This window comes from Rhincodon typus, chromosome 21, assembly GCF_021869965.1.
Source record: "Rhincodon typus isolate 14 chromosome 21, sRhiTyp1.1, whole genome shotgun sequence".
Classification (NCBI taxonomy): domain Eukaryota; kingdom Metazoa; phylum Chordata; class Chondrichthyes; order Orectolobiformes; family Rhincodontidae; genus Rhincodon; species Rhincodon typus.
This window is the reverse complement of record NC_063352.1, coordinates 24,399,715-24,409,100: the sequence shown is the minus strand read 5'-3', so window position 1 is coordinate 24,409,100 and position 9,386 is coordinate 24,399,715. Positions and strand designations below refer to the sequence as shown.

The following is a 9,386-nucleotide window of genomic DNA, read 5'->3' as shown; positions in this document are numbered from 1 at the left end:
ATTTAACACATGATCCATATCTTAATTCCATTATCTTCCATTGTTCTGTAACCTATGTTTATTTCCCCTTGTTTGATTAGATTGGCACTTCTGTGCATTTAACACATGGTTTTTGAGAAGATAAAGGTATTTTTAATAGGAGGTATAAGTCAACTGCTCTTTGAAGATGCAAAAGAAGTTCAACGAGGCTTGACAGCAAACAAGCTCACCTTTCTCACTTTAAAGTAGATCTGATGTCAGTTGTTTGACTGGTTTTATCCTTGGACTATACAAAGATTTCTTTATTTAAAAAATCATGTGATTTCATCCAAGTTACCTGGGAATAACAACTGTCTCTCTCGACCAGTTATTTTATGCTTTCTTTATTTGAGAAGAGTCCTTCATAAAACTAAATATCCTTTTTAGATTTCTGAATCATCACTTTATATAGTTTTCTTGAATTCTCTAAAACTACCACCATCTGTGACTAAGAGTACAAATATTCCAGATTGAAGCAATTACTAAGGGTTGAAGGACAATTACTTGAGACCTTCTCTCCATGTGGGAAACATGTGGGTTCCACTTGGTGCCTCTATGTTGAAACAAGGTTTAGATTAGATGCTCTGTTGGGTACAGGGTCAGGCTTACATTCCAGTGCTCAGTGGTGCCACCCATTGGGGCTCCATCATGAAATCTGATATGACACTGACATTGAGTTCATAGTAATGTGAGGGATCTGGTATCACCTGAAGTCTGTCAGTTTCAGGTAAAATGGCAGCAGATCAAAGGAAATTGAAGGGTTTTGACAAACTTGAAGTTTCCCTATCTTACTAGTGTACTTAATTACTAATTTAATGACATTAAAGTATTATTCTGTATTTCACATTGGCTCAAACGTACCTCATCCAGATCTGAATCTTCCTTCTATACAGGAGAAAAGGGACAAAAAGAGGATATTATTGAAACTTATGATTATATGAAATGGATGAAACCTTAGAAGCTGCAAATTCCCCAAAATACTTTCTATACATTAAATGACAGACAATTCCCCTTTCACAAAAACCAATCAAGATGTACACCAGGCCCCCTTATAATGATAACCATCACTGAAGCAGGAATACTCAAAAGTAGTCAAGACTAACTCCGCTCACAACATACTCCAGCGTTATAAATAATAGAACCAGCCATTAATATTGATAGGGAACATCCAGAGAACCCCTGTCACAATTCAAGTCCTTCATTACCAATCAAAATTAGCACTCTCACCTCTTGAGTCTAAAGGTTATGCATTCAATCTTCTTTTCAGATATTTGAAAACACAACCTGGGCTCATATGGAAATGCTGAGAGAATGCTACATTGTTGAAGGTGACACTGTAGGGCATGATATCCTGTAATGAAGCCCATTGTGCTTGTTCTGGTGGTTCAGGGAAACTTTAAATAACATATCTAAAGAATAACAGAGATTGTGTTCATTCATCTCATAATTCAGATCCCTGTACCTGTTCCATCATTCTTTTCGCTCATGGGTATTTATACCTCCACATTCCATATCTTCATATCTCATTGCTGTTTATAGGACCTGCTATGCCTAAAATAGTTGGTACATTCATTTTCAACTGAACGGTAACTGCACTTCTGAGTAACTGATTACACACGAAGTGATTTGAAATGTTTCTGAGATACATGGCAAACCATTTGAGCTTTTCTTTCACTCCGCAAAGAAACATTCAATAGTACAATTGTTTTTTGCAAACAGATTGAAAATGTTCCCAAACATTTTGGAATTATCTTCCTAAACATTTTTGTTTTTGGTATCATTCTCGACCAAGAAACACAGGAACAGGAGGTGGCTAATCAGCCCCTTGAGCTTGTTCTGCTATCCAATTGAACATGATTGATCTTACCTCGTTTATTTACACAACTGGTTATACACCCCTTAATACTCTTACCCAAATATTTTAGAGATTTCAATTGATCAACAACTAAAGCCTCAGAACATTTTCCTTCAACCATCAAGTTTTGCATCCGTCATTCTCTTCCTTAGGGATGTGTTATGTTAAAAATGTGCAGATCGTGACTGTGAAGTTGCAAACTAATCAATTACCTTTTAGTAGGTGCTTCCCAGCTTCATGTTGGGCTCACAATGGCAAATTGGAAAAGAACTATATGGATCTGTGGCTTGCTAGCACAATAATATACCCTGAATTTTAACCAAAGTATGTTCCAATAATGACATTGTACTGCATCGTATCTTAACTCACATCAAACCTGTTGTCCCATCACATCTACGCTCATTAACCTACATTGGCTCCCTATTCAGCAAAGGCATCAGATTTAAAATCCTCATCCCATTTTCAAAACTCTCATGACCTTACCCCCTACTCCACTGCTTCTATCATCCCCAATATCTTTACATTCTCCCCACAATCTATAATCTTCTGAGTATCTGCAATCCTCCAATTCTGGATTCTTGAGCATTGCTGAATTTATTGCTTCTCTATTAGCAGTCACTTATTTAGCTACCAAAGCCCTATACTCGAGAGCTCCCTCACTAAGTCTCTCTGTTTCTCTGCCTCAATCTTCCACTAAGACATTCTTAACACCTACTTCCTGGACTATGCTTTTGATTACTTTTCCAAATATCTCCTTTTGTGGCACTGTGTCAAATCTTGTTAAAAGTCCTGTCAAATAATTGTTTACTACATCAACTGCACTACATAGATTGTGGTTTTGATTGGATTGAATTAAAACCTTCACTTTAACTATACCCTCACCTCTGTGATCATTCCATACCTGATTTTGATATCTGCGCCATTGCTTCTGGATTGTTTTTGCTGCTTGTTCTCTGTCATATTTCTGTTTCTGCTGAGTGCAACCAACAGAAGTGGTCTGTGTGGACCGGTGACTCCTGGCCAAACCTTGAATGGATTGATTGCTTGAGCTGTGTATCTGTAGGAGAGTGGCATTGTTAATGTCCACAGATCATGAGAGCCATTTTTGCAATAGCAGTGACATGTAAAGTCCAGTGTCATGTTTGGTGGTGCACATGTCGGTGTTTATGTCTTTTGCAAGATGACTCCTCCACAGGAGAAAAACCTGACATTAGATCTATCTAAAAGCTTGAGAAGGTGCTACATCACCTTTATGAAGGCAGGCTGCTGTGCAAACAGTTACATATCCAGCCTAGTCATTTTCTTTATTCATTTATCAGATGTGGGCATCGCTGGTAGGCCAGCATTTATTGCCCATCCCTGGTTGCTCTTCTGAAGATGCTAGTATCTCTTGAACTGCTTTAGTTCATGTTTTGTACGTAGACCCACAATGCCATTAGGCAGGGAGTTCCAGAGTTTTGACCCAATGACACTAAAAGAACGATGATGTACTTTCAAGTCAGGATGTGAGTGGTCTAGTGATGGGATTTTCAGGTGGTAGTACTCCCATGTAGCTGCTACTCTTGTCCTTCTAGATGGCAGTGGTCATAGGTTTGGAAGATGCTGGCTAAGGAGCCTTGATGATATTTTGCAGTTCATCTGGGTAGATGGTGCACACTGCTATTACTGAGTGTTGGAAGTGGAGAGAGTGAATGTCTGTGGTTGTGGTGCCAATCAAGCAGGCTGCATTTTCCTGGATGGGTCAAACCTTTTGCGTGTTGGTGGAGATGCGCTCATCCAGGTAAGTGGGAAGTATTCCATCACACTCTGATTTGTGCCTTGTAGATGGTGAACAGGCTTTGGGCAGTCAATTATTTGCTGCAAGATTCCTAGGCATGGACTTGCTCTTGTAGTAACTTTGTTTATATGGCTAGTCCAGTTCATCCAACTGGTCAATGGTAACCTCAGATGTTGATAGCATAGATTCAATGATGGTGACGCCATTGAATATCAAGGGGCGATGTTAGATTTCCTCTTGTTAGAGATGGTCATTGCTGGTGCTTGTGTGACATAAACGTTATTTGCCACTTGTCAGCGCAAAGCTGTATATTGTCTGGGTCTTGCTATATTTGTACATGGACTGCTTCAGTATCTGACGAGTTACAATTGGTGCTGAACATCGTGCAATCATAAGTGAACATCCCACTTCTGACCTTATGGTGGAGGGAAATTTGTTCATGAAGCAGCTGAAGGTGGTTGTGCCTAGGACACTGGCCTGAGAAACTCCTTCATTGCTGTCCTTTTCTCAATCTCTCCCTTCCTTTCTTGTGCAATGGAATTAATGATGCTGAGATTTATGACAATACATGCTCGGAGTTGTGTTACACAGTGGGCATCTTCTACACTGCTATGTTTCCTACCATGTAACACTGATTATACTTCATTGTGTATTGAAAATGTTTTGAGAATTTTGTCCACTTCAGTCTACCAAATATACATACCAGCAAAGAGAGGCTGCTAGGAAGAGATAATAAAGGATCCATCTGTAATAGCTTTAATTCTAACTTTAGTTTTAATTCTACAGGTTTCCGACCGAATATTTAATTATTTCTGTATTAACAACTTCACATTCTTCAAAAATACTTCATTGGTTGCAAAGCACTTTGGAACATCCTGTAGTCATGAAAACAGCAATTAGAAATACAATCTTCCTTTCAGACTGCTGTCACGCTCTCACTACCACTTGACCTAGTTGCTAACCACATTTCGAATTTACCTCATCAATGTCACTGGAGTGCGGTTTCATTCTCCGATGGTCTTCCAGCTCTGCTTCCAGTTGTGTTATTTTTTCTGTCAGGGAATGGATTTCCCTCCTGCAGCACATGACAGATCAAATTTTCACTCCCTTCACAGTTGAAGATTAAAATCTAACATTCAATGAGTGATTAAAATCTCAGGCCTACTGTATCTCTAAATTACCGTTACGTTCATTCCTTTTACTTATCAACAATCGGCCCTCAGATGAAAATATTTCATGATATTTTTATAAAACTGCAACATCCAGGTGTTTGGAGTCTTGCTGTTTGGTTTTGTTCTGTCATATTTATGGAGTGAGCTGGCTTTGGCCGCTGTGTCAACTGAATTTCACTAACCATGCTTACGTAGATCACCTTTTCAGTTTGGATTGATTAGGGAATAGGAATTGGACAATGATCTAAATGCATGGTTTAAGTGCACTTTAAAACTGGATTAAGCACCTTGGTGAATAAGTGAGATTGTTAGGCATATATGATGGTGGAAACAGTTGGTATTGACTCATTCAACAATTTCTTTCAGAAAATAATGTTTTGGGATATGGAATGAATAATTTGGAGATATGATATATAAATGTGTCACATGCTAGGGAGAAACCAGTCACTTTGGATCAATGGTTCTCAAAGCTCTCCACCACTGGAGTTTTTCTCACCTTGCATCTTGGTCTGCTGTAGACTAATTCATAGAGATTGGCTGCAATCATTAATCTACAACCAGTACCAGTGGACAGATGAGAAGAATATTTTTACAGTTACGATAGTCTGGAATGCATAAAGAGCTGGTGAAACTAGATTTATTAATAATTTTCAAAGGAATTTGTAAATAACTTATGTTATGGGGAAACTTACGTTAATAAGGCAAATAGGAGCCAACACTGCTGTGATGAGCCGAACAGTCTCCTTATATGCTATATGATTCTACAGATTCCATTATTTTGTATCATGAGACTCCTAGGATAGTGGCATGCTAAGTGGATTTTTCATTGAACAATTTCTGTGTTCCCAACAGTTGCTTCTGGTTGAATAGACTTAATTATTAGGAATTCATTAATTGGAAACATTGGTGTCATGATAATGTCATGGACTAATAATCCAGAACTCCAGTCTGATGTTCTGGAGATATGTATTCAAATCTCACCAGGTCAGATGGTAAACATGTGATCACTGCCGATTGTTCTAAAGACTAATCAGGTCCACTATTGTTTTTAGGGAAGAAAATTTAACATTGTTACCTGGTCTACATCTGACTCCATACCAATGTGGGTGATTCTTAATGTTCCTCTGGACCATTTGGGCAACAATGGATGAGCAACAAATGTAGGCCTAGCCAGCAGCACTCACATCCCCCATCAACGAATTAAAACAATCCTAAAGTAGAAGATCCACTTGCGCTGTTTGAAAGAGTACACTAACCTGTATTCTTCTGAGGGCTTGTCAGCTTGAGTTTTCCTGAGGCTGTGCAGCTCCTTTTCCATCTCTGACTTTTCCTGAATTAGTCGATTCATTTCAGCACTACAGAGCAAGCACATAACTGAGAATCAGTAGAATGTATAAATGCTTTCTAATGTACCCCTATTCATCTTGGATAAATTCACCACTTGCATTATATTTAGAAAAAGCTTTCACTTCTAAAACACGTATCATGGCCTCAGGTTATCCCAAATTGGTTTGCAGCCAATGAGTTACTTTTTGGAGTGTAGTAATAAAGGAAACATAGCAGACAAAAGGCCCGCAGCAAACTCACACAAACATCATGCTGACCAGATGTTTTCTTTAGGTATTGGTTGAAGGAAAATATTGCCCAGTTTTCACTGTATATCAATTATGTTAATTATATGCAGGTGAAGAGCAGTAAAAAGGTTTTCATGAGCAGATATAAACAGACACTTAGAAAGTGGAGTGCGGTTGAATGTAAATGTTAGACTGAGTAAAGATTAGATTTATTTCTATCCTTCACTGACTTTCTTGAATGGTACAATCAGGACATGTGGAGAATTTCCCTTCTCTTTGAATAGAACCATGAGATCTTTTACATCTGATGCAGCTGTTAGGGTGAATGGAATCTTGATTTCATGTCTCATCTGAAAAAATGGCACCTCTGACAGTGCAGAACTCATAAGTACTACATTGGGATTGTCACATCTAGATATTGTTCTCCGGTCTGTGGTGTGGGCTCCAGGCTCCCTTTCTCCACAATACTCACTCCCTGGCGGCTAGCTCTTTCTGCAGATGACTGCGATCCTCCTTCAGCTTTTTCACTAGTTCACGGAGGCGGCCATGCTCCTGTTGTTGGTTGAGCTGCTGCTTCTCTTGTTGCTGCATCTGATCCAGGGCAAGTCCAGCCTGTGGGTGCTTCTGTTCAATGGCCCCGTTATTTGTCCTGGATTGCGAGCTGGCTAACTCCTGATCATCAGCCTTCTGAGAAATTCAAGAAAGTAGCAGTATGACTGGCAGATAGTTCTTCCACTAGTAACATACTGATCCTTTAAACCCACTTAATCTCCCTGAATCCTTAGCCATGCTACTCTCACCTTCTCCAGCTCCAGAAGCCTTCTCACCAGTCTTTGTTTGCTCCACTCACTGTAACCTAAAAGGGAAAACATACAAAGAGAGCGAAATACTTTCTGATGTGTGACATCAATAACAAAAGTTACAGGACTAAAGAGCAGACAAACATAGGAATTAGGAGCAGGAGTAAGCAATTCAGCCCTTCAAGCACGCTCTGCTATTCAACATGATCATGGCTAATCTTATCCTGGTCTCATCTCCACAAAGGAACATCAGAAAACATATTGTTGTATATTGCAATTTGATACAGTATAATATATAATAATTACAGCTGTACTGAGCTCTGGTACTGGACCTAAAACGTTTAAATTATGAGGATGATTAGTCATCCCTCAAAATCTATTTTCTCGAGAAAAAAGTCCCAGATTGTTCAGTCTTTCCTGATAGTCATAGGCTCTTAGTTCTAGTATCATCCCTGTAACACCTGGGACTATTTTCTTCAGAAAAGAGAGGGCTGAGGCATGACATGAAAGGGCTCGTTCAAATTTTGAAGGAGCTGGTAGGGTTGATGTAAGCGAGAAAGTTCTATGTAGAGAGGAGAATGAATTAGGAGTCTTAATACAGGATAGTGACTGATAAATCTAATTGGAAACTTTGCAGATTCTTTAGTGCAAGAGTGGTTAGAATGTGATACTCTGTAACATGTAGTCTGGTTGATGCAAATGGTACAGATGCAATTAAGGGTATCGACATAACTACATAAGGAAGAAAGAAGTAGAGGAAATGTACTGATGGGATGAAAAAAACATAGGATAGGATGGGGTTCCTGTAGAGCATAAGCACTGATGTTGTGTTGCGCAGAACGACCTGTTTCTGTGCTGTAAATTCTATGAAAGGTTTCTATTTTCTCCTGTGGGACATCTAGAATAAGGGGAACTATCTACAAAATTATAACTAGGCCATTCAAGTATGATATCTAGAAACATTAATTCCAACAAAGGGTAGCTGAAAATCTATATCAAATGTTGTTAAGGCTAGAGGTCAATATTCAAATATAAATTGATGGGTTTTTGTTGATTTGGGGCACTTTGGGTTTTGGAACCAAAGTGGGTAGATGGAATTATAATCTGACTGAATGGCACAACAGGCTTGAGGGCCTATTCCTGTTTTACAGGTGCAAAATCTGGCACACAACAGCAGCATAGCTAAGTCAATATGGGCAGCACAAGTGAAGGAAGGAAGCTCACTGTAACTCACTTGTCAAATTTAGAGAACATCAGTCACACTAGCAGAAGCAATGAACCAGAGGTTAGGCAGCTCATATAGAGAAGGCTGGGGGTAGCAACGAAATGTTGTGCAATGTCTACCTTGGGCTGTGCTGATTGCAAAAGAGCCGTGGGATGCTTGGTCCAAGTCACCCTTCAAGGCTTTATTCTCCTGCTGGAGGTGTTTAAGGCTTTTGGACAATCTCAGGATGGTCGAGTTGAGCACCTTCTGTTGTTTCTGTGATTCTTTGCTCTCTGGTATCAACCTACAAAATAGAAAGAAACAGAAGTAATTACTAGCTGCAAACGAAGTGTTACACGTGCAATTGTGACTCTTTTTTGTTTCCACCTTTTGCTGTGGGAATAGTAGCCTATACTCACAGGTAGCTATTCCATGATTGCCAGACAAAGATGGATATAAATGATTTCAGAGTTTTATTTGAACAGGAGCATGGAGTTTTTCCAGTGAATTTCACCAATATTCCTTCCTCAATAAGCATCATAAAAAATATATTAAATGGTCACTTACCAATGTGTGCTGTGCATAAAGGAGGTCTTGTGTTTGCCTCCATAAGAACAGTTTCTTCCCTTTGAAGCTTAATTTAATGAATGTGAAACACTTTGAGAAATCTCAAGGGACAAAACAAGGCACAAAGTAAATGCTGTTGAGAAAGCTGTATTGCTATTTTTCTAAAAACCTGTTTCAGAAATACTTTACATTCGGGAGCTCTTCCTACATCCTCTTAGGTTTTGAGCACCAGAAAGTCATTCAACTGTGGATGGCATCAAGGCCCAGCCTTTTCCCAGTTGGAATGCATCCCTTGATGATGTCTCCCCATTGTTACCTGGGGATAAAGATCTAAGATAACAAGGTGTAGAGCTGGATGAACACAGCAGTCCAAGCAGCGTCAGAGGAGCAGGAAGGCTGACGTTTCGGGCCTAGACCCG

The 9,386-nt window shown here is 39.4% G+C and overlaps 1 protein-coding gene across 6 annotated transcripts in view; it reads right to left on the bottom strand.

Moving 5' to 3' along the window:
• iqce (IQ motif containing E) overlaps positions 1-9,386 on the bottom strand; it is a 60,727-nt gene that overhangs the window by 19,814 nt on the left and 31,527 nt on the right. For all 6 annotated transcript variants that reach the window (XM_048609850.1, XM_048609849.1, XM_048609845.1 and 3 more), the window contains exons 12-18: positions 8,541-8,704; positions 7,197-7,252; positions 6,869-7,083; positions 6,079-6,177; positions 4,629-4,725; positions 2,775-2,930; positions 880-903 (exon numbers count right to left, since the gene is read on the bottom strand). In XM_048609850.1, coding sequence (XP_048465807.1) covers positions 880-903; positions 2,775-2,930; positions 4,629-4,725; positions 6,079-6,177; positions 6,869-7,083; positions 7,197-7,252; positions 8,541-8,704 — 811 coding nt within the window. The remainder of the gene's footprint in view (positions 1-879; positions 904-2,774; positions 2,931-4,628; positions 4,726-6,078; positions 6,178-6,868; positions 7,084-7,196; positions 7,253-8,540; positions 8,705-9,386) is intronic.